At 36.9% G+C, this 26,740-nt stretch overlaps 1 protein-coding gene across 3 annotated transcripts in view; it reads right to left on the bottom strand.

Annotated features, from left to right (window-relative positions):
- Nucleotides 1–1,842: 1,842 nt before the first annotated feature.
- The window catches only part of SP3 (Sp3 transcription factor), a 35,540-nt gene continuing 10,642 nt past the window's right edge, over nucleotides 1,843–26,740 (bottom strand). For 2 of the 3 annotated variants that reach the window (XM_053947416.1, XM_053947418.1), the window contains exons 4-7: nucleotides 23,956–25,321; nucleotides 11,598–11,790; nucleotides 5,764–5,960; nucleotides 1,843–3,612 (exon numbers count right to left, since the gene is read on the bottom strand). In XM_053947416.1, coding sequence (XP_053803391.1) covers nucleotides 3,296–3,612; nucleotides 5,764–5,960; nucleotides 11,598–11,790; nucleotides 23,956–25,321 — 2,073 coding nt within the window. In that variant the 3' untranslated portion in view covers nucleotides 1,843–3,295. The remainder of the gene's footprint in view (nucleotides 3,613–5,763; nucleotides 5,961–11,597; nucleotides 11,791–23,955; nucleotides 25,322–26,740) is intronic. The other variant, XM_053947417.1, reaches the window with a different exon arrangement.

Below are 26,740 nucleotides of genomic sequence, written 5' to 3'. Positions count from 1 at the left end.
GTCTTTCAGTGATGATGATATTGTCCTTAGTCATATTGCTCCTTGACCTGGTAATTAACAATTATTAAAAGCTCTTGTTTTCTGCAAAAATCAGTGTTAGTTTGCAATTTGCAAGGATCAAGCCATAAGTTCATTCAAGAATGAACACAATACTGAGATCATAGCAAGTGTATGTACAGGCCTTGCACTTACTGAAAGCTGAACCGCTGAAATTGGTAACACAGGATGCTCCCAAACTCATGCTCTCTTGCAGACCCAATTTTAAGGTCTTCTTAACTAGTGACTACATGAGACTGTAAGAGATAAAAACCAACCAAGGATCTAAAGGCTACCTTAACAAAAAACCATACAAGCAAGAAACCTGACATGAAAATAAGTATGTAAAATGATACAGATTGTACCAGCAAGAAGCACATCAAGCAACCATTGTCAGGAACCCATGAAGACCTGGAAAGCATTCTACAAAATGCACACTTTTGTCTTGGTATCACATGAACGCCTAGAGGACCAGAAAAGAGGCCATGAGGTAGCAAAAATCCTAGATACACCAAAGATCTTGGGCTCATGAATCTGCCCTGGAGGTGAGCAGAGAGCTTTCAGAAAATACTGTCCCACAATACAAACACTATGGCTGTGAGCCATTAGGCCCTTTGGCTGTAGGCTTTCCATGAGACTTCCAGAGTTAGTTTCTTCCAAAACATCAACCTTCTGAAGCTTAACAACAACACATCTTTTTATAAAATGTGCTACCTAAACACTAATTAAAGTAACCACTTAATGTAGTGAGCATAAAAGCTCTGAGAAATAAATCTCATCTTCAGCTATGAGACATCAAAACCCTTGACACCAAAACAGCTTCATCCACAGATGAACATCAGTGAAAGTGTCATTCCATAAAACTTGTGAAAAGCAGTTTGAATAAGGAAATAGCCCTCTTCACTCCCACTTAAAATAATGCACTAATACAGCTACTGATGGCTAACAGAAGAGAAACAGAACCTAAGTATTAGAAACATACTAATATGCTCTGTACACTACAGCAATTTTGAAAACCAAGCCATTCACCTGCCTAAAGGAAGAGGATTCAGAGCATGTTAATATATTGACAACATCCATGGAACACTGCAAGTCTAAGCAGAACTGTCTTCCCTCAAGCTGCTGCTCTCATCCCAGCCAATTTAATCCTTTCATTTTATTAAACAGACAATTAAACTGATGCTGAATTAACTCCCTTTTCTCTGTACCTGTCAATTCCTGATGCTCTGAATCTCTAAAAGAAGTGCATTAATTTTTTTTCCACCTAACTGCAAATTCAGAAAATCCTTCCTACGTGACTTCCAGTTCTCATTTTTCTAGGTTGACTGGTTTACTGGTTTATCCTAAATTATCCTGGTCTGTCCTCTATCATTTGATACACCAAAACTTAAGACTTTACAAATAAAAACTTTTCACTTTCATTAGAACATTATATACAAACATTACTCTCTATAATCTCATAGTTCTCACTTAGTCACAGCTCCTTATTAATACTCCATGTAAACTTAGCATGTGTCAGAGGATTTAAATGCAACCTATAGGATGGAGCCTACATATTCTTCATGCCCTGCTCAACATGAGAGCAAAACATCCCCACTATACCAACACAGCACATTTGTGTGCACACACATCCAGATGGGGGTTTGTGAGCAAGGAGGTGGAAAATTACCATCTCTGTGTCCACAGAGAAAGAAAACACGTTTCTGCTTCCCACCATCTACTGCAAAATAATACAACATCTCAGGTTATCAAGATGTATTATGAAATTACACCTTGTTAGTTAACAAGAAGCACAGTAAACTCAAGTCAAAAGAAAAAAAAATAGTGTTTTATTAACTACCACACTGTTATAATACACTTTAAACGTACAATAAGGTAGCCTTTAAATTTGAGGTGGTTTTAAGAATAACAAATGAACAGATTTCCAAATGTTTGTAAATAGGTGAACTGCAGTAATTATTGTTGTACATTTTTTTGAAAATGGTATAGCACTTACAGACTGGCTATATAACTTCATTTTGTACATTTTCTATAATTGAAAATATAAACAGTAATTAAAAAATAAAAAGAAAATTCAGCATAATAAAAAACATATATGTTTATCAGTTAAATGTACTGGATACATACAATTTTAAGGGAAGAAGCAAAAAAGGAAAGATGGCTGATATTAAAATGCAGATTGACTAACCAAAAACTAAACAACAAACAAATAAAAACCTCATAACCCCCCTAGTTCACTATGACTATATCCATATGTTTGGGAGTACTGTCAATATGGAAGTGATTTTTCTTTTATATTTGCATATGTTATATTTTACTGGTAATTTACATGATGGCTTTTAAGGCCCTGGCATACAGATGGGTATTTTTTTGGAAAAAGATTTGATAAAAATCACTGCTGAGACGCAATACACCTTATTTTTGGTCCTCCAATGTTCAAAAGAAGGGATATACTTCACTATAACATCTGCCTTACCACCCAAATGCTTCATCCTATACATATTTATTTTTCTTAACATTTTAAGCTTTTTAAACATTGGTTATATTGCCCACCTTGGTTATTGAAAGAATATTAACAAGACATCATTTTGGCAAATTAAATCTTAAACATGGCTTTTCAATAGGATTTAAAAGGTGACTATCCCTAGAGTTCCATGTTAAAATGTAGTTTGCAAAATCTTACAAGAGTAATGCTTAAAATATTGTACATAGTTAACCTAATTAAAATAATTAGCTTCAAAATGACAAGTTGATGAGCTAAGTAAAGCCTACACTATGTAACATTTGCTTGGAAATTGATTTGTCAGTTATGCATAATAAAAATTCCAGTCATCAAGAAAATTACAAAATTTCTTTTATCATAATGTGATTTCTTTTCACCCATCAACTTCTTTTATCTTACAATAGATAAATACCAACATGTTCTCATTTTTTTTACACTAAACCACACAGGATTGATGCATTTGGTTAGACTACCATTTCCATCGTTAAATTCTTTTTTTTTTTTTTTTAATATAACTTGGTAAAATTTCTTCTCTTCTAGATTCCAAAAGTACCTACAAAACCCATGCAATTTTACCATTTTAATATACTATGGAATATCATACAAAGTAAGGCATTTCAGTGTCATGTATAACCAAGTTACTGTCAATCCAAAAATTTTTGCACATCAATAAAAAGATATCTAAGAACTTAGGAACAATATTCTTCTCACTACTGTATAAAAATAACCACAATTAATAGGTATCTTGTGTAATATTTACTCCATTGTCTCATTTCCCGAAACTGTGACAAGCTGTAAAGGTATTTCAGTGTTGGTAAGAATATCCTGATTGCTGGTGCCAGATGTATTAACAGTTCCTATTCCTGAAACAGAACCTTGTTGAATATTTGCAAGGATAAGTGTTGTTCCTCCTGCAGTAATCAAAGTATCATCAGATGTTGCTTCTACTGATGCCAGCACTGTACTGCTAGAGTGAATACCTTTTTTATTCTGATGTGTTTTAATGTGTTTGGCAAGATGGTCACTTCTCATAAAGCGTTTTGAACATTCTGGACAGACAAATTTCTTCTCACCTGTCAAAGAAGGAAAAAAATAATCAAGAACACTAAATTTAAAATTAATGCTTTTTAGAGTCAGAATTCTAACAAGAATTATACTGAGGAAGGAAGCAATTGAACATGATAAACTTGTCTGTTGCATTTCTTGACACCCATACAAATCCCATGCAATTTATATAAGAACTGATTTAATTTTCTGGGTGTCACTGAGCTTGGGGAGATCCTTCAGGCATGCTAGGGAATATAGCCATCTCATATCCTCAGGCTGCTAAGTTTCACTGCAATGATTACCAGTAAGTAACTTCTAGGAGGAGAACAAAACCTACCAAATGATGGACAGAGAAGACTGTATGACCTATAGCAGAATCACACTTGAGACTGACACACAAGATCATAGGGTAATTCAGGTTTGAAAGGACCTCTGAATGTCTGTGTTCTGATCTCTTTCTAAGCAGTCACCTATGAGATTGGATCTGGTTGCTGAGGAATTTATCCAATTTTCTTGAAAACCTTTAAGGATGGAGCCTGCAGGAACTCTACAGGCATCCTCTTCCAGTGCCTGGCTATTCCCATAATTAAAAAGCTTTTATTTATAGCTGTTCTGAACCCTTCTTATTTCAACATACATCTGCTGTCTATTATCCTTCAACCAATACACCATCATCAGGGAAAGTAACTGCCTTCTTAAGGATGGCCTTTGCAGGTAACTAGAGAATTACTACTAAGCTCCCCCTGTCATTACTGGTCTCTGTGCATCTGAATCCTTCAGTCTTTCCTCATAAGACAAATGTTCCAGCTTCCTGATCATCTTGGTCACTCATTAGTGAACTCAATCCTGTCATCAATGTCTTCCTTGCATTGGGTGCTGAAAACTAGATGCCATATTCTAGATGCAGTCTAACCAAAAGAAGGGAATAATCCCTGTGATCAGGGCCCTTACTTCTGTTAATACAGCTCTGGACATTGTTGCTGCTGGTCTTTGACCATGTTCCACTTGTCTATCAAGACTCCCAGGTACTTTTCAGAAGAGCTGTTTCCAACCTCTCCATTCTTAGCCTGTGTTACCCTGAGTGTTAATTCCATCCCAGGTGCAGTACTTTGTGACTATTTTTGCTGAATTTCTAAGGATTCCTGTTAACCCATTCCTTAAGCCTCCATCCCTCTGAATAGTAGCCTTCCTATCAAGTGCATTAACTGGTCACCCCAGTTTGGGGTCACCCACAAACCTAAGACGGTTAACAGAAGAATTGTGTTGATTCCTCCAGGTCAATGATAAACATCTTGAAAGAGGTCAAATGATAGATCCCTGGAGTTCTCTAGTTTTACTGGTAAGCAGGTACACTAGGAGCTATTACCCACACCCTCTGAACTGCATCATTCAACTCGCCCTTTTTAAAAAACCATCAGCCTGTCCATCCAAACTGTAACGTCCCAGCTTGGATTTAGCATCCAAAATGTCTACACAAAAGCACACCATTAAGAACAACATGGAATATTTTTCACAGACATCCAAAGACATTTTTCTAAGCAATGTAAATGCTGATGAACACAAAAACTATTTATCTATGAGTTTTTCAAATACTATGATTTTAAAAGGTAAACATCCTGTTGAACGCAAATATTTAGCTTGTAAGAAAACAGACAACAGATTTTAAACTAACTGCTCCTTGATGAGGTGGAATATCTGTATTTATTTCTTTTCTTTGTATTAGACAGAAGGAGAACCTGAAGTTCCTAATCAGTGGTCTAACCATGAAACTAAAAGGTGTAGAATGATGCACCATCACGTGCTCTTCTTTGATTTTAGGAATGATATCTAATCCCCAGGCCACCTAGTCCTCTTTTTTTCTTACTGAAGTTTTAAGATGGAAAAAGAGTTATAATCTGGTTCAAACAAATGAAATGCATTGCTGAGCCTGAATCAAAGTATTCTGATTAAGCTACGTTAAACATCAGCTTAAATGTCAGTTCTGAATCAAGAAGTGTGTGTTTTATCTCCTCAGACCTACCAAAGATTCCAAAATAAGATTTAGCTGATTTTAGAAAAATCACACTGCCTTAAAATCAATCCAATTCAAAGATCTGTTCTCCTCTTAAAAGTTATTTATCCAAGCTCAGTCCATAGCACTCCTTTAGTTAAATACACCAGAATCAAAGACTGGAAACCTGTGTGCGTTCTTCGGTGTCGCTGGAGCTCATCGCTGCGAGTGAATCTTTTGCCACAGAACATCCAATTACAAACAAATGGACGCTCTCCAGAATGCCAGCGGAGATGAGCTCTCAAGTGTGAAGTCTTCCCATATACTTTGCCACATCCTGGTATGTGACAAATGTGTTGCTTCTTTTTTCCCAAATTGGAGCCTCTGTTTGAAAAAAAAAAAAAATAGAGAGAGAAGTTATTCATTCTAATACATTCCTACTGGTCATATACATACACGGGGCTACACATACCACAACAGATCTGCAAACCAACCCGAGCAACTTCATGTTCTTGCTTCAAATACAACTGGATTCCAGAACACTCCACAAGGAGCTGGAAATAAATTCTATAATGCTATCCCAGCTCCAAAGAAAACTATAAATTCAGCTGTGTGTGAAATGTTATGTGATAGAAGCATAATCTTTAAGAGGCATACATATGAAGTTGGAAATACAGTTATTACAGCAGTTTGTACCACTTTGATGCTGAAGTGCCCATATTTTACATTTCTCAGAGTTTCAGGCTTTTACCATATCAAAGGTAGTTTTGGCAAAGAAAAACACAAATTACTGCAACTGCCAAAACGGACACTGGAGATTTTGGCAACTGGGTAGAGAACAGATGGGACTTCTGGCATCTTGGGGAAACCTGTGAATTAGTTTGAGATTTGAAGACAAGCATACTAACCTGAATGCTTTCACTAAAAGAGGTGGAAGATGATCTTGCTGACATTTAAATGAATTCCTTGGTTTTTCAGTTAAAAAAAAAAGAAATCCATCACAATGAACACAGAATTCAGAGATCATATAATCCAGACTAAACTTGATGCTTATTTTAAGATGCTGTCTCACTGAAATGGCAGGTGATCAGGGGAAGCACCTGATGCAACAGCCTAATTTTTTTTTTTTTTTTTAATCACATCACAAGAGATAGACCCAGATAAAGAGATCAGTCTGGTCAGTGCAGGGCATCATGATTGATTTTAGCCAATTTAAGTGTTTGCTATTGCTGAAAGGGGCACTTGAGGGAATAGGTCTGGCTGACAACACAGCTATATGAATGGTAAATGCTGGTACAAGGGAGGAGATTGAAAAATGCAGTCAGGCATCAGGCCACCTTATTCATCAGCAATGTTAACTTAGAACACCTTAAGTGGATTCTGAAATCAGTCTTGAGTGCTCCATCCTCTATGACTGATTATACAATTTTCAGCTGCCTCCCCATGGCAATTTTTTTCTTGAAACTGGGTGCTTTAGCTTCTGGTTTACATCTAACAAACGTTCAGGTTAAAGTGCATGCACGCTTCAAGGTGCTAGCAATTGCCACAAGCATTTCTGAACATGCACAAAAATGAACTCACTCTAAAACCTCACAGTGTCTAAAGGGGATTCCAACCTAATCACATGTATACCTAAAACATTACAGACAGTCCAGAAAAGAAAAGGAGATGAAGTCCCATTAAGTCCTAGAAAATGTTTCTACGAATTCTCAGTATAGAGGAATCTTCACAGTGCTTCATTAGTCATTTTGTCTCAGAAGATAAAAAACATCACCTGTATCTACTAATTACTTGTCATGACAAATACAAATTTTGATTTCAGAACAAATTCAATAGAAGCAGAAGCAGAGTCCAGAAGGCTTTTGATCCTGTTGCAGCAGGAGAATCATCTGAGGACTTCATCCTCACATCTTCTCCAAATAAAACTCTAGTGTCTTCCCTTCCACAGTAATTAGTACAAATAATTTGTAATTTGGCATGATACAGTGCACAAATTGGATGAAATCACATCAAAATTCCCTCAGAATAACATTAATATTCCTATGTCAATCATTTGAAATGGCTTCATTGCACCTCTAGTCTAGACTGAAGGAAACCAAGGTTCAACTTATGTTCATTACTGTGCATAGGTGATATAGAACACACAATTCTAAGCACCTCACCTAACTGCTGACAGAATTCCTTAGCAGACTCCAAAGTTCCAAGTGAGGGGGAAGTAAGGATCCACAGAATGAAACTCACAAGACTACTGTGAATTAGCAACTAACTGTATTTATTCTATACAACTTCACATGGGCACCTGCATGTTTGCTTCATGCTCTAAACTAACAGGATACAAGCCAGATTCTATCTGGACACTTTGCAGCTGTGACAGTCTGGCACTATGCCCTAACACATGATGCTAAGAGGTCTTTCTTGCTGCACTGGCCAATAGCCATCATCACTGAATAGATGTACATGACTCCAGCCGACTCCTTGAGTGGAGTCTAAAAAACTATTCATATTGAAGTACTTCCATAGTACATTTTAGCTTTACAAAGATTGGATATGACGTTTTTCAATAACCAGGCTGACTGCCAGAGTTTCAGCAGGAAACACCTTCATCCACTGAGAAATTGGACTTTATATTCAGCAGTATTTCCAGCAATAACATTAAGTATTTCAAGGGTAAAACATACACTTTTTAATTATGTGAAGAATGTGGCTTTTAGAGTTACATACCTGCAGTGGTACTCAGAAGCACAGCTCCTCTATATATCAGACAATAGTAGTTATATCTCAATGTAATATAACTGCTAGGAGGGCAAAATCTCTAGGTGTAACTGCGAGGAGACTAAACTTTCTACTTAACTTCAGACACCTTAACTAGAAGCCTAATACATTCTGTTTGGAAATAGAGTCATCCTTTGAGACATGTGTCTCTCTCTGTCCACTTGCTTATTCCCCATTTATTATATAAGCTTGGGGCTAAAAGGTGTTAATTTACAAATCTAATACATCCTCTTCTTCCTTTCCTACTTTCCCACTCACCAAGTAAGGCAAAGATAATAGTGGCTTCCCACTTCACAAACTGGTACAAATCTGAAGACTACAATGTAGTTCAATTCCAAAAGCCAACAAAAACCAGAAAGAACTTCTCAACTTGCCTCTGAATCCAGAAACAGAAAATGCAGCAAGAAATACCAAAACCAACACTATATGATAGATGAAATTATGATGAAGTCTGCATATGTGAAGCCATTTTCCTTCTCCTTCTCCATTCACAGCATAGGAGCAATAGTATCAATTGAGTGAAACATTATTCTGTTTTTTCACACTGATTTAAAGTACTTTTCTTGTTTTAGTAGTTACATGTTATTTCTGTACTACGTTAAATACAAAATTATTCATTTCTCCAGGGCTTTTTTTTCCCCATCATAGGTACTGATAACACTCACAGTCTCTAAGCAGCTCACAAACATTAATTGTTGTATGTTGGGTTTGGCTTTTTCATCTTAACATTTTGGTATGGTGAACCTCAACTAGTACAATCACTTTGTACCTCCAACTATGAGGTAGTAAGAGACCAAAATTGTCAAACTCCCACCAGCTTGAGATGTCAAGGTTAATGTAGTAGAAGCATATTTTCTCAGAGTACTCTAGATGTTCACAGTCTGCTCAACCAACTTCTTCACAGGAATGAACTCAGTACTTCTGCAGTGGAAAAGGTGGGATATATAGACCTACACCTCCAAAATTTCAGAACCCTGTTGCTGCAGTCCTGTGTCTCATTCCCTAAATACCTCCCAGTTGCTGCAATAAGTGAAGCAGGTGACAATCATTACACAGCCCTGATTCATTCCCTCTGTATCAGCCATCCCATCCACTGAATGGCACTGATGCCATATGAAAAAAACAGTATGTAGTCAAGTAATTGGAAACCAAGTGATAATGTATATGCACAAGGAATTAAGTTAAAGTTGCCCAGGATATCTTAACTAAGCATTTGCCCGATTTTAAATTTTGCAACTTTAACATTATTTTAAGAATTATGAATGCTATCTGAAAGAATTTACAAAAGCAAATGTCTTATCATCTGAAACTCTGCAAATCATCAGCAGAGTTAAAAGACTAATCAAAACTCAGAATTCCAGCACTAGGGATAAACAGGTAACTCTAGCAGCTATGGAACATTAACACTCAAATATTTTTTCCAGTGGGCTTACACCTTTCTACTAAACTCTAGAGGAATTCTGCATTCTGGTGGGAAAGTTGCTCTAGCAACTGTAAGCAACTGTAAGCATTTTCTTTTCAGTTTCCCCACCATTGTCTCCTTCATTATCCCGTTTCTCTTCCAGTTCTAATTCTTCTCACATCCTGACTTCTTGTCCTATTTTTCCTAGTTACTTTGTATGTTTGATGTGTCCAGGCCTTCCTTTACAGGGGATTTCAGATTCTCATCTATCTTAACTCTGTCGTAGCTCTTATGTCAACTCTTTCCCAAAAATCGCATATCTGAGTTTTCAGTCCGACTATACCCTTTTCCAGACCACCTCTCAAAAAGATTCTCTCTCGGACCGAAACTTTAAAATTTCATTTCATAGCAACTCCACTCAGAAGGAAGAGGATTTTACAGTACAGATTTCTAAATTAAACCACTGTAGTTTGGAATAGAGCACAAGGAATATTAAGCACCTGGAATCTCTGCTTCCTAAGAGTACACACAGTGCAAATCACATTTTCAGAGGTTTCTCCTGAAATGAAACAAATCTCAACCCAGGGTGTACTTTGGGCAGATTTTCATAGCAGAGCCAGAGTTCACCAAGAACTTAGAAATGTCTGTGCCATGTTGCAGTGAACTACACATAGAAATTTAACAAGAGGAATCTGGTGGACAAAGATGCTGCATAACCCGCAGATTTTATCACCAGCTTTGCTGGTGATGTAAATGTATCAGAGTCTTTTTCTCTTAAACACACTTAATACTTACTCAGCATGGCTACCTGAGACATTACCTCCCTGTGCTTGCAAGGCAGGTATCTAGAATATGCAGCAAGAAGTGACAAGAGACTCGACAAGAGAAATAACTCAGCCAGTGCTATTGGAACTCTTAGTGCCACTGGACACTGGCACATTCTTTAAAGACATTTTAGTGATTTACACTATAGTTCCCAAATAAATAAAGATCTCCATTTTAGTGAAGGAACTGTTATCAAAATTGACAAATTTTAGTGTATTGGAAAGAAACTCCTGCACAATTCTCTCAAGCACAAACACAACAAAATATTTTCACTTGTAAAAGGCAGCTTATTACCCTTCCCCTTTCATATCGATAATCAAGGCATTTAAAATTAAGTGTTTGGAAGTAGAATAAAATCTTCAGAACAAAAAAATTAGTAATATTTTAATGAGATGCACAATAATAAAGCACAGGTTCCAATGCAACATTGAAGTTTAATGAAGTGGAACTTAGTACCTCTTGGTTAGTCAAGTCTCACTAACTTTGACTGAAAACACTTCAAAATTTGTTATTTAAAATTATTATACAAACCTTGATATATTATACAAACCTTGTTTTTCCTAGGAAACTAGTGAATAAGAAAACTAGGAAAACTGTATTTTTGTAACACTCTAAAGCAATTAAACTGTGGAAAAATGCTCAATCACCGAGGAAATGCAGGAACACAGGATTTAATCAAGTTCTTGACATATGATAGGAAGCCAATCACAGATGTGCGTATTCCAAAATATTTCATTTTCATATTTTTAGGGCAATGTTCTATCCCCCTCACTTGTACTAAGTGACATCTAACTCCACATTTTTTCAACTAATGTCAAAGGAGTAACTCAGAAAGGATGGAATAATCTCTTTTTTCATCTGCAAAGCCCAAAATGGAAGTGGTAGTCCTTTATTGCATAAACTCGTTTGCATAAGCCTCTAGTTTCCTCTCATTGCAGACTGCTGTTAAGAAAAGCTCAGTTTTTTCTTGCTTATTATTCATTTTTCATTATATGTGTGATATGACACTGAACTTTACATACCTTCCACCACCTTCTTTGCAGTTGGGACATGTACATGCTACTCGTCGCAGTCTTTTCCCCTCCTGATGTGGTTGGTCCCCTTCCTCATCTACGACCTGTACTCTCAAATGTGTTAGATCATTAGTATTCAGTGTAGAATCACCACTGAGCTGCCACTCTTCTGGATCAGGATCCTCTTCTTTAATCCTAATATCTGGGAAAAAAGAACAAACACAGATCCATAAGTAGCCCATTAAATAAACAGAAAGGAAATCATAATGATCAAATCTTTTTATTCTTGAAAGCACTATGCCAGTCAAAAGTCAACATCCTTAAGTGCATTCTGACATTGCTTCTGTGCTCTTGTAACCCGTATTTAAAAGTTTATCTTAATACGCATTTCAAAGTTGAAGATAAGCTATAACAAAGCATTATAGTTTAAGTTTGAATTGCTCTTGGTGAGGAATGCTGTCACCAGGAGAATATTGCTTGCTTGAAACTTGGGAAAAACTGAGGAAGGAGAGGTTGGACAGAGGTTGAAGAAAATGTAAATACATGTTTCAAATTATCCTGAGTAGCCATTTCTGTTTCCACAGCATTTCTGAATTAGTGTCACATGTAGTAGCAACAGCCTTCCTCAAGGGCCTTCAGAAGTTTTTAGTATGCACAGAGATATATAAAGTAACGTGAGAAATCAATCTAATAGAAGGTTTTCACCTGAGAAAGACTGATTCACCTAAGGAAAACAAATAAATTAATGGTTTTATTCCATTTCCCCTTTTCACCTGAAATTTATGTCTTCTGCACAATACGAAGAAAATATTTAGGGAAGAATGTTATTCAGCATTAGACAGAGATAAGCAATAGATGAGCCACTTCAGTGTTTTGATATACCAGTAGTCAAAATAGGTCTTAGCAGTTTTCTGGATGCAAAAAGGCCTCCTAATTATTCCTTACAGGATGGACATTTGCAAGTATGTGCACCCTCTCCCTATAGAGCAGTCATTCAACCTAATCCAAGAATTAATTACAGCGTCATAACAACTGTTTTAACAAATTTACATTTTAATAGGAACATTTTCCCCTCAAACACTATTCTGCATTCCCAGTGGACTCCAAGTCTGAATTCCAAAAAAATACAGTTTGTATGTATCATTTTAGAATGCTGAACCCCAGCCCGTTCTTTGGTTCAGCAGAGTAGTTTACCATGTATTTTTTCTGTGAAAAATGGTTAGCCAGTAGCACAAACTAATACGTAAACAAACATAATTTAGGGTGGGTTTTTTTTGTTTGTTTGTTTTTGAAGCTTCAAACTAATATCTGTCTATCTTTTTGGACACATTCAAGAGACTGCTTTTCCAGCAAAACCAACTCAATTATCATGTAGACTTTTATCCGTAAAAACTGAAAGCTTAACTGAGCATTGTGGCCACTTTTAAGTTCTTTCCAGGAGTCAGTGCATCAGCCATCATATCTTTGTAATGAAGACAAAGCTGCAGATTGCCTGATAAAACGTAAGAAAAACTGTGCTGGGTTATATGATGAAGAGCATCCTGTCCCAGTAGAGATCAGGAAAGAAACCAATAATAAAATACGTAAAGAGTAATAGTTACCTGGTCTACATTCAAAGTCATCTCCAGCATTCATCTGTTTAGAGACAAAGGATATTGCTACACAAAAATTTGCCTGATGACAATAGTCTCAGCCCAGTCATCCCCAACAGCATGGGTTGCCTTTCTTTTGCACACATATAATCATATGCAGGACTGTCCTGCACCCTACATCACTGATGTTACTACAGTTAAAATAATTCTCTAGGAAATCACTGCATTGGGAAGAGAATTCCAGATCAAAACCAGGGAAATCCATAATATTTATCTGGTTTATCTACAAAAGTCAGTGTTAGAAATTACGTTTGTATGAATATGACAGGCTCTGAGCTATGGGAAACCAGGAGCAAGCATACTCACATCTGCTGAGTTTTTACACACGTGGTACTACTGTGATAAGCTTGCCCAAAGTCACCTGCTTACCTTCGCTGTTACCATCACAAGTCCACAATTTCAGACAACACCATAATAAATACGTTTCATGTGAAGACCTAGAAAACCTGTGCCGACTTCTGGTCTTCTGCATGAGCCATCAAACTACCTTTGCTACCAAATTAAGCTATTTTCTGAGATTCAGCTAAAAAATAACTTTTTATCTGTATGTTATATATAAATTTGATTTTATGTAAGCAAACATTAAACCACCATAAAACAAAGTTTATAGAATTATCTTTCAAATAACTACTGAGTATACTAATACATTTTAGAGCAACTTCAGAAAAAAGCAGAAGCTTGATTCACTCTTGCACAAAAGAGCACATAATAGGAATTTAAATACAGCAAGGCAGCAAGGCTGCTAGCACAGGCCAATGCAAGTCTCCAACCACTTCTTTAGGACTGTGTGTAAAACACTATACTCAAAATTATTTTACCAATCAAATGTACCACCAAATGTACACTGTATAAATTCTGGTTTTATTTGAAAAAACAATTAAAGTACTGTTAATAAAATAACACACAGTTTCAAGAAGGTAATTTCATTATGATCTCACTAACATTTGACAGTGGCATATAATGTGCCTGCAAAGTCAGTAGCTGAATCCAGTTAAGACTGCATACATATACTTCAGAAGAGATATGCAAAGATGAATGGAAGAAATTAGGGTATGGATCTGTGCTCCCAAGACCCAACTCCACTACTGAAGTCAAGCATTCCATATGATTTATCCTATTACACTGACCTCCCAAAGTCACAGTCTAATCATAGAGAAACACATAAGAGTAGAAGCATGTCCAAAAAGTCTATTATTGCATGCCATATCCATGACTTTCTACCTTCTATGCCATGTCTGTTCCACTTTACAAACTTTTGTCAAGAGCTCCTTCCACTTTTTCATTAGTATCTCTCTATTCCCAGTTTCTCCCAATTGCCACCATTACTGCAGCAGCACAGAGATGTACAATAGTTTCATAATGATAGATGCATACTTGAGAAACTTATTTGTACAAAAAAAAAAAAAAGCAGGACAGACAAAACATACCTAATAGTTGAGGATACTGGAGAAGACAATTTGCATAGATATACAATAGTTTATAGCATTATTCTAGAAAATGCAAAACTGAAATGAAGACAAAGTAGTACGGTGTTTTTAATTTTGTGGTGTCTTTCTGCTTATCTTGGTACGGTAGAAAGCGTAGCTATTGCTTTAGTTACTCATCAGAAGGACTATCTTCTACTCCTGACACACAGAAAAGTACCACATAAATGGGCAATTTACAGACAGGACTTTTTAATACTTATCTATGTAGATTATACTTAAAACAAAACACAATTAGAAGAAATATCACTAGATAAAGTGTTTATATAGCCTTTCCAGGAGTAGTATAGCAGAGTGGACTACATCAAAACCCACAATGAATGTGACTGCCTTAAATGAGGTCCTCAGAACCAATGAGTCTGTTGCCTTTCAAGTAGGTTTTTACATTATTTCAAGAGATAAGGTTAAAATTCCACCAGTATTTTTTGGAAGGAGGAGGGGTGCCACTCATGAAGATGTTAAAAGGACTAACCATGGAGAAGAGCTACAGATTAAGTGTTCTCCAATGCAATGGAATTTGAGATTACGAAAATTCAATTAGATACCAGAGACTACACTTCTCCCTGGTGTTCTTGTAGATGTGCTCCATTCTAATTCAGCCTCAACTGAGAGAATTTACATAAGCTCTGCAAAAAAAGAGGCCTAAAAGAATTATATAATCCCTAAAGTCATGACAAGCTGATGCAAACACTAGCAAATTTGAGGCAACTTTTGTCTTCTACCAATTAAACAAAGGCAAAATTAAGGTTACATTTTCTTCATTACTCTTTTATTTCCATGCTTTCAAATATCTATATGCCCTTATTTTTAAAGTTCAAGATTTAGTTCTAGGTAAGTATGAAGGGGAATTTTAGACAAATATATTGTTTCAAACTGCCAACAGATTCTGAAAAGCATATGTTTTGTTCAAGCTCTGTTTCCTGTCTAATGTGCGAGATTTGGTTTAGATTTGGCTTTTCCAAGATGGAAATTGGTATCTTGGTGAATAATTTTGATCTAAAGGTAGTATTTCATAGCATAAACAGCCCAGAGCTGGCTACAATATGGAACAAGATTGAGGGTATTTGGCAAATAAAACCAATAAGCAAGAGATTTGTTTAAAGTGTTTCAGAGAAGAGTAACTGAATTGATAGGATGAAACAATGCAGATGGAAATGTAGTTTAAACTGCTCTTGAGTACATGTGAAGTATAATCTGTTGTGGAGAGAAATACTGTTGCCCACTGATATATCCAGGTCATTTACCTACTTCTCCAGGTATCAGATGAATGCATCAATTAATCGTCACATTACGTCTTGGTCTGTTTCAACCAGGACTTAGGAACATGTTATTTTCTTCATCTATGGAAAAGGTTTTAGTTTGCCCAAGAGCCACAGAAACAGAGGTAAACTGAGAAGGGAAGGGGATGCAGATTTTTAAATATATCTGCCTTTGCAGAATGTCACAAAGGCATGCTCAGTATTACATTATAACAGTCTGCAAAATGCGAGCTTCTAGTTCAGCTGCTTTTCCTAGATGCTGAAAGCCACCCTCCCTTTCACTCAGCCAAGCTTTACAAGTTCCTGACCTGAGAAGCAGAAATATGGTCTTTGAACTGAAAACAGATTCACAGCAGCACTGCACATACCTTCCCACCGATTTCCTCACAAAATCACAATTTGACTGCCATTTCAATTGTTTCTAATTGTTTATTTTTCCAAATAGGGGCTTCCCTTCCTACCTTTCCCAAGAAAAGAGATGCTAATTCCCACTTCCTTTCCATCTTCTCTTGTTGTTTTCCGTTTTCTCTACAGTTCAACCCACGTTACCTTGGGATCTTGATTCATCTTGCCTTTATCTCTAGATGTGAGGAAGCTTTTAATAAAGACATTTAAATTTTTTAAGACACTGTTTTGTTCTTTCCCATCTAAACTGAACTATCTAAATTAAACTCCCTCTACTAGCTGACCAGCTATTCAAGTCTTTCAGACAGGAAACTCAACAGAAATAATGATTTTTACTCTGATTTGCCCCCAGATCTTAAGTGTGAATTTAGACATTTTTATTACACAATAAATTAAAAGGCAACATGAGGTACACTGCAAAGCATCATCTTGAAATACTGGTGAACCTCAACTCAGAAAAAAGACTGTCACCTAGATTCAATAGCTGTAAATCAGATTTTAAGTTTCTGAGGAAAAACAACTGTTGTGTACAAGCCTAAGAGCAGGACCTTATAGTACTCAAGCAGTACCAGCAAAATGATTAAAAATACAGCAACGGATTTGTTTCCTTGCAAGAAATGCCACACAGTGTATTTCCAACTGATCCTATACATTACTCTAAAGTAAATATTTAAGTATTTAAATGATTAAAGTTCTTTAGCCACTGCTACCTCAAGGAACACACTCCGCATCAAGGAACAGTTACTTGCCCTACAGTATCTGTACTCATTTGAGATGTCTACAGATTCAAGATTCTGGATTCTTATAGACACTAATGCCTGCTGCAGCAAGCATTTACTTTTTCTGTTCTTCTCACAGCTGAAAATCTAAGGTCTAACTAAATAGGGGAAGAAGAGTTGATCATCCTTAATACTGAAGGAGCCACTAACTCCAGAAATATGTAAGGAAAGCAAGAGGACAGAGAATTCTCTGACCAGCAGGAGTAAGTGTTTCTACATAGAAGAATATCAGACTGCTGCTGGGATCAAACAACAGAATTGTCAGCAGTAATTCCGGAAGACAGAACTGTTCAGTAAGTGTTTCTGTCCTGTATTTAGGTAAAAGCCAAGTAATTGTCCTACTACTAGATGACAATGAAAAGCTTCCCACTGACAGTCAGGAACATGTGAAAACAGCTACGGAAGCAAACACTTAATAAATCAACAGATTAGGATAATTTTCATTTGACACTTTTTAAGAGAAGGCTGAAGAGCTCTCTGCAGTTTTAATGCTTCGAGCCTTTGGCCATGTGAATGCTCCAGTGGGTTAGAAAAAAGCTAATACTGTCATAATACTGAAAAAGAGTAAACAAAGACTCAAAGAAGTAGGGACAGAATTAGTGCACTCAAAATGTAATTATATGAAGAATTAGATTAAAAACTAATTTTTTTATTTAAATCAATGATGACACCGTTGTTGATATAATATACTTGAGAGTTCTGCACAGCAAGTGTCTTACTAGGATACAGGAAAACGCTTTGATTAAATGAAGTACAAAACATACTTGGAATACATGAATTAAATACTGGCATGAATTTTAGATGCGGGTTGAGAACTATCATTTCTCTATGCTAAATTATGACAATGTCATTGACAATGTGTATTTTTATCACCTTTTGCTCTTGAAATGACTGCCTTTCGAAAAAATATGAGTCTTCTACAGGCAGTAAAAGACAACCCACCTACAATCCAGCCTGATCTTCAAGAGGGCAATCCCAACTAGGGTCCTGGTGATTATTCCTAGCATTATAAAAAGACTGTCGTTGTCCTTGGTAGAAACTTCAGATACTTTCTATGAGCCATATGCATTGACAAGTTTGGTTCTGATCTCAGAGATCAGAACAAAGTATGTGATCCTGCCAGGAGGTTCAAAAGGCAAGAAAACTGCACAGAACCTGAAACAATGGCCCTAAAGTGCTGAGACTGAAAAAACACAAAAGACAGGTCCCCAGCCTTCTTCTTAAGCTGTGGCAGTACTGGAAATAAAATCCCTTCCCTCTTTCACTCCATGGATATTTGCCATACATCCCCACAGATGTATGAGAGTTTTCATTTTGTGTCAGGAGTATCTTGTAAAAAGAGTTATTTGACAAATGCAAAAGGAATGTGTACCTGAAACTGGGTAATATATTCTTTTGTGAACATCCTGAGGACATCTGAGACTAAGGTAACTCAAGCTAACCTCCTCAGTCCTGAGAATCTAGACTGTATCCCCAGACACTCGGCATACACAACATATATTTAATTAGGAGTAACATACATGTAAAAAACTTTCACCTCACCACCACCAGCTGTAAAGAAAATTCATTAATGAGCTGTTTTTGAACAAAGAGGAGAAAAGCCCCTGAAGTACCAATGCAGAGGAAGGATGCAACAATTCAGTATTTTCAAGAATTTGAAGAAAAAATGTGATTCTATTCCACAACAATAGATATTGCACTAAAAAATTAACCAGACTAACTGGAGATCTGCAAACTTTAAGTAAGATAATTTACTATGTGCTGTTACAAGCACAACTGTGAAACACATACAAGCATGATCATCTAATTCTTCCACAATTTATTAATTTCCTTTGAAAATGATGCCAAAATAAGGAATGCAATTTAAGCATGCTGACAGCAAACTATTTACACAAGATTGGTACATAAATAGCTCTAATTCCCACGCTAACTTAAATTCATCAGTTTCCAATTTAATTTTCATATTAAGAAAATAGTGGGGAGAATTGTTTCAACTGTTTTGATTTTATAACATGAAAACTAAATGCCTCAAATGAAAATTGGATAGCCACAGACAGATATTGTCAGATGAAAATATTTACTTAACATCATTGCTTCAGTTTACTTCATGCACTTCACAAGACTTTTTTCTTTTTTAAATCAGATTCTATTTCAAAATGATACCATGCCCTTGTCTCAAAGTATTTTTATAAAGAATGCCTTAGAAGGAAAAAACTGCATAATTGAAATTAATAAGGTTAAAAACTGAAACTTAAAAAGAAAAAACCAAAGTTGTAAAACACTGAAAACCAGCCAAAACTGTTTTAAAAGTTCTAGATGCCAGAAGAAAGCTATGCTTTAAGTAGCACTCTGCACTACTTCATCTGAACCACTAAAACATGGAAACAACCATCCCAGCAACTAAAACTCAGAATACTTCATTTTAAATTTTGTTTGTTTCCACCTTTAGTCTGTTTTAGGAAACAGATATTAGACCAAAGCCTCACAAGGTATCAGCAGATGAAAGATAAATTGTCACTTGGGCAACTATTTACCTTGAAAATTGTCAGCCAATTTTTTGGTCAAATTTAGAGTAGCTAAATTACTCTGGCATGACAAAGACATCAGATTCCAGCAGGAATGGAATGAAGCTGCCACCACAAACAGCCAACCACTCCCACTCACTATCAGCTGGGGTAGGTCAGCAACAGGCCTGACTCTAAGGTCAATGGCAGCAGGCAGATGAGTCCTCAAGGAGCTGCGGACACTCCTGCAGAAGAGGAGCTGGGAAGAAAGATGTAGAAATGAAAACCTCAGTTTTGGAGTGACACTTCAGTCAACTCTTGAAAGGAATCCCTTTGACTTAATTCCAGCAGTAGACCAACCTGGAAAACTGTTTATAGGGTAGGGTTTTTTCCTATTAAAATAAATTAATCTTCCAGCTGAGTGTGACTGAGTTGATAAGCAGTAAAGTCCATTCTCAAGCCAATGCTACTTTTTTTCAGGCATTTGCTAGTGTCTTCAGCTGCTACTGCAATGGTCAAAAGAAGTATGTAAAAAAAAATTATCCAGCATCCTATAACAAGTTATGCAACTTATATAAGACCTAGTAAAATTGCCATTTTTTTTCCCCAGGAAATAACCAATCCAAACTGATTCAGTACATTAATAAATTAGCTGAGACACTATTACAATTAGAATTTGATTAACATTATTAAGTTTACTTCAGCTGGACAATGCCTTGGGGGCAGGGGGAAAATCCAGTAACTTAAAAATTCTTCCAAGCTGACAAAACTTACAGGATCAGAAACATGAAGGCCAAGTTGGTACATTTCAGTTCCTGATAGTTTTCCAAAATAAACACTAGGTTATATGAAATGTTTGAAGAAGAAATCTATATAAACATGCTAATAAAAAACTCCACCTTTCTTGACCAGGCAAGTCACTAAAGAGTAATGTGAACTGTGCATGTAATGGCTCTGTTTGTTATACTAAATGCAGTATTTTATTACAAACTGCCAACAAAAGAAGTACACTTCTAGAGATCTTTCTCAGGTTTAATTTCCTCTCAAGACCAGAAGAGTGAAGCCAAAACACAGGTGAGAAAGGTATCTCTCTGCAGTGCTTAATATAGAGATACTATTTGATACAGCTTTTTGCTAGAAAAGCAGTCCTGAAGAGTCCTGGCTGCGACTAAGCAATACCCTTCCCCTGGTCACCACAGCAAGGAATACGAGATGCAATCAACATCCTAAGACAAAACAAGCTTGGCCAAGACTTTCCAGAATTCCAGAAATTCATTGCAATGTAGGTCTATGCATACATATGCCTCGTAGAATGGACATTTTGGTAGAAATATAATTACTGGACATCTTTCGAAGAAAACTGTACATTTACTGGACAAAGCTATTAGTTTGTATTAGCGTTTCAATGGCTTTCCATTATGTAAACAACATGTAGGACCTAGGTAAAGATATTTTTTCCCCTCACACACAAGCACAGTAAAGATGTCCTCTGCTGCCTTCCTGGGGAGTGTGCCTTGGAAGATCACCTCTCACACAATGGGCTGTAACAATGAAAATCTAAAACCTACCTGCTTTCACAGCTACACTGCTAACAAAACAAAGTACATTATTTGGACTTCAGATAATTACTAGCCATCTCTGACACAAAATATGTTCTTTTTATTTTTGCCTCAGGTAGACAGATTTTCTTAAATGAAAACAGAAAAAATACAGCCTGGCTCTACTTGGAATGAAAGGAGTGCATTATCCAGCTTGGGGGAGAAAACACAGGGAAACCCTTCTTATCTTGCTTCAAAGCTTGTTGGTAGTTGGCAAAAAAAGGAATCAAGTAGCTTCACACCCTTTAACTTCTCTCGTTCTGCTGTCTCTTCCACTTACCTTCTTATTTCGGTTTAAAATTAAACTGTTTTTCCTTATTTGAAAAACAACAATATACTTTTGACTGAAAAAAGCCCCCTATGATGTCATAATCTGCTTCTAATTGCATATTTATCTCCAAACTGAAGAAAGGTTGTGAGGGGTTATAAATAAGAAGGGGAGCAACACCTCTGAAAAAGATTCTCTCAGACCAGATGCATATGGAAAAAACACTGAAAGTCAATCAAGATAATTCAGGTTGATTCCGTCAGAAGCAGTGTCACACTAATCATTACTGCGGAAAAGTGAGTTTTTACTAACGTAAAGGAAGGACCATTTACATTCTCCCCAAATTTAGGGAATGGCAGTTTTAATACCTTCCAATCCATTTATTATTCCTAGACAAGTAGGAAAAATGTTACTATAAATCTCCATCTCCAGGTGTTTATAGTTATGCACTTCAGGCAAGAGTTTCTGCTATTCATCTAGCACTTCTGCCTATTTAATCACATCTCATATATCCCATTTAGTCTCTTGCCTTCCTATGTGAAATTCCTTATAGCAGAGTTAAAGAACAGTTAAAGAACGCTTGATGAACTCCCTTGCATTTTATTATAAATCACCATTGAAACACTCTTGAGAATGATCAATAGACAAAATGATACATAGTACAAATCAAACTCAACTTCTTTCTCATGTGCCTAGCTGGTTTGGGGTTTTTTTGCTTTCTTTCTCCTTTTCCTTTCTATTCTTCTCAAGTTTCTGCTACATTACTCCACAAGCAGTATCATTAGCTACATGATCCTATACCAAATATAAATCTCAGAAATAATCCTCCTTGTATTAGCCAGAGAGCTAATAATAATTAGTAAGGACTCTCTTTCCGAGACTTAGATTCCAACATCTGAGTTTAGCTGTATTAACATGCAGAATATATGCTTTTTATTACTGCCATCTATATCCTCAGAGCTAACAATGTGTAATGGAGACAAACCAAGACTTCCTGTGGTTACTGTATAGAGAAAATTTAAGAATCAAGATCAGACAGAAGAGCAAATGCTCTTTGAGCATATCCCTTTGGTGCTGTTGTCTACAAACAAGCCAATGAAGAGTAGGCTTATCTAGATCTGAATAATTTTACTTGATGGGAAGTTCATAATACAGAAGTCAATTCCAAAACAAAATTAACTAAAAAACATCCCAGCACAGTATTTTCAATTCAAATTTTAGATTTCAAATGGGAAAGCAAGCTTCTTGACATAGAATACAGTATTATCAGTAACTATATAGGTATTATAATCAGTAGCCTTTTGAAACAAAACTCAGCAGGTCTCAGGTCTTCTAAGCATGTTTCACTTAACACTGCATTCTTCTCACAAGCTAAAATAGATATACAATACAACCATGCATGCTTCACTTAAATATTTATGCTTCAGTATATTGATGAACCAGAGGGCTGGATCACATGATTATAGTAAAACAGTGATTCCCAAGCTACTTTGTGCAACAGTTCCCTCCTAAATGACCTCTACTGCTCACTCTGCCCCTCATAACCAGCCTGGGCACAACCCAAAAATGTGTTCAAATGGCTTCTGGTATAGCAAAACCTCCTGAACCACAATAATCTCTTCTTTTTTGTTTAGCTAGTTATGTCCTGAAATTTGGAATGCACTGTATCAAATTTATCAAAAATAAACAGTTATGTTTATTTTTTCTCATTTTAAGAAAACAATATTTCTTCTCCACTGAGATAAAACACTGTGATACCCATAATTAATGATTGTACTTTAAAACATAATGCAAGTAAGCAGTACTGAAAATTCACACATATTCTTAAGCACAGCCTCCATTTTGATATATGCATGTTTGTTTCACTGATGCTTACATGCGTTTCCTTCATCATAGTAACACTGATGGTAAATCAGTAGGAAATTAATTTAACAAAAGAGCAGAGGAATAACAGCATCTCGGGGGGTCTGAAAATTTTAAGAGGAAAAAAATTGCATAAACAAATATTTGGATTTTCCCTAGAAACGTCATCTATTCAGGACTAGGAAGAATGGATATGTTAATGATACTGATACCTTAGAAGAGTGGCAGCTAATAGCCAGATTTCCCCCTTTTCAACTTAGTATACAGCTCTTCTCAAGGGTAAGACCTTTAAGTACAAACACTGAAGTGCTGTTAACTAATATAACTACTTGGGAGTTACATGAGCTCATACTAAAAGGAGTGAGGTAGGGCTATGTTCTACAATTACAGTTTCTAATCAAACAGCAGTTTCAAATAAAATCTATCATCACCATATTGAACCCACTGTATTTGTAGGCTTCAATAACAAGACAGTGATGTTCTGATTATTGCCATTTAAACCAACAACATGCAGTAATAAAATCCAATCTTTTGCAAAAAAAGTAGAATAAATACCTGCAGGACTGCCAGCATTTTCTCCTTGATGCAGCTGAATACCAGCAGAATCTATAGAGTTTACTGTAACTGTCTGTAGATTTGGCAATTGAGCAGTGCTTAGACTAACTGGAGTTGATGTCAACGCACCACCTGCTGCAACTTGACCAAGAGTGAGCGTCTGCACAGGGGTCAGAGTTATTTGTTGACCAGGTGCATTCTGAATTTGCAAGTTCTGCAAGTTCTGAACTCCTTGCACTTGAAATGTCTGCCAGGTTATCTGCCCAGAAGGGGTCACTGTTTGTGCCTGAATTAAGAAAGTTCCAGGATTCAGCTGCAGTTGAAGATTCTGAAGAGCCTGTTGAGATATACTTTGACTTGCTTGAACACCGTGGATTGTCTGTTGCGCAATACCTTGTACAATCTGGGCTTGACTGGTTGGCTGCTGCGACTCTTGTAGCTGTATGTGTTGTACAATTGGCTGTGCTGTGGACACCTGAATATTCTGAGCCTGCGTGTCATCAGAGACTGATGTCTGGATGTAATTTCCCTGAAGATCAGAACCATGAACTTGACCACTAGTTGTGGTCAAGTCATTTGCATTTTGTTCCAATATACTTGAACTGTCTATGGTAACGGGCAATTGTGATGAAGATGATGTTGGCACAAATAAGTCGTTATCAGTGGCAGTTTCTGTAATTTCAGGAGAAACTTGCTCACCAGTCCTCTCAGAAGTATCTGAACTATCCATGGCCTGTCCGGTATTTATCAAGTGCCCATCTGCATTAATGCCTGCTGTCATGGTTTGAGAACCACTTCCAAGTCCCAGAGAATCTAGATCAACACTATTAATGGGTACAAAAGTAATATTTCCTGGCAGTCCAAGAGGGACGTTAGCAACCACTTGTGCTTGGCCAGGGTAAGATGAACCACCAATTGCAACTCCCTGAACCTGGACTTGACCAGACTGACCAGATAAAATATTCTGAATATTAGCTGAAGATGTTCCAGAGGCAATGATGGTTTGATTCGAGCCAGGAATGATCTGAATTTGACCAGTTTCTTGATTTATACTGCTATTATCAGAAGAGGCTGCAAAGCCAAGTTGAACCTGCTGACCATCCGCTGTCTGGATCTGGGGTATTACTTGGTATTGTACATTAGACACTGTACCATTCGACGAATCTGATCCTGGTGCAACAGAAAAGATTTGTTGATTTTGCAAACTCTGAATAGGAAGGACATACTGCCCACTTGAAGTTACTGTGGCAGCACCTGGAATCTGTACTATATTACCAGCTTCATCCTTTATAGTGGTAGGAGCTGCAGACAAGACCTCCCATCTGTTTGGAGCTCCAGCTAATTGCACAGAAGCCAAATCCCCTGTCTGAATAAAAAGAAAAAAGAAAACAAAAAATTAAAAACAAATGTTGTACAGACTATGTGTTAGACCAGTCATGCAATTCAGCACTAGATATCGATACACTACTGGAAAACATGCAGTACAGCTCATATGACCATCAGCAACTGGATCAAAACTATGAAATACAGATTTTATAAGGATCTAATGCCTAAGTCAGGGTAGCCAGCCTGCGGGTCATGAGCTGCACGTTGCTCGCGAACATGTCAGATGCAGCTCCTATGTCACGGCTGTGTCAGGTGACCAGCAGCAGGGTTATTCTGGTGGCAGGGCTGCTGGGTAATCCAAACCCCTGGCTGTGGGAAGGAGGGAGCTGGCAGGGGCTGCTGGAGTTCTCATCACCAACTTACCCCGAGACTCAGGAACACTCTTTGCCCAGCTAGGCACCTATTGCACAGAAGTAGAGGAACCACCACGAAGCCAGTGTTGCCTCTATCTCCTGGAGCTCCACTGCCTTTCAACTCTGTTTGCTATTTGTGCATGTTGTGACTCCCAGCAGTACAGAGAATGTTAAGAAGTGATGTAGTCACACAGTTGGAAAGATAGGACAACCTCAGTTTGTTACACATAATACAAAGCTCCAATATTTATAAGCTTGTAGGACTTAGTTTTGCTAAGGAAGAAGACTTCTAGACTAAGAACTTTTCCACTGAAATCATATTTGGATTAGTCATATGCATCAGTTAGGAGGGGAAAAAAAAAATCTATCTTAATTAAGTTGGAACAATAGAAAAGGCCAGTGCCTCAGAGTAGACCCCAGATGCTTAAAGAACCTATTATGCATTTGGTTTTTATTCAGTAAAGAAAAGCTAAATTGCACTTACCTGTCTTTACCAAAGCAAGCTTTTTCAGAATAGAGTATTAAGGATTAGATTTAACATCCTGCAATGCCTAGCACAGATTTGCATAGTCAACCACCTTGGTATTGTAAGTAACCATCAATCTAAAAATTATGAAGTGAAATTTCTCCTTATCTGTTTAACCATACTACAGTAAACCAATGGAATAACTTCATATTAGCAACATGTAACTAACTTGTCTTACAACCAGTTCAGCTCTGTGAAACAAATCTAGTTTCTCTGGCAGAGTCCAGAGGACATAGAACAGCTCTGGTTTGTCCTTCTGCACTCATCCTGTGATCCCTCCTGGTAGGGAAGTTACCAGAACATATCAAAACCTTCTTCTGATGCTGCATTCTGACTTCCTTTAGAACAAGACCAGGACATGCAAAATACAGCACACATCTAATTCTTTCCTAACATAGCATTGAGACCTAGCCAGTCTAAAAGAATCCTGCAGTATGCACCTGAGTCAATTTAGTCCACAGCATTAGATGGGACTTTGCTAGTTTCACATTCTTATCCTATTCTAGCCCATAACACTACA

The sequence above is a fragment of the Vidua chalybeata genome, chromosome 7 (assembly GCF_026979565.1).
Source record: "Vidua chalybeata isolate OUT-0048 chromosome 7, bVidCha1 merged haplotype, whole genome shotgun sequence".
Classification (NCBI taxonomy): Eukaryota; Metazoa; Chordata; class Aves; order Passeriformes; family Viduidae; genus Vidua; species Vidua chalybeata.
Note: the sequence above shows the minus strand (reverse complement) of the source record. Positions and strands in the feature narration are given on the sequence as shown.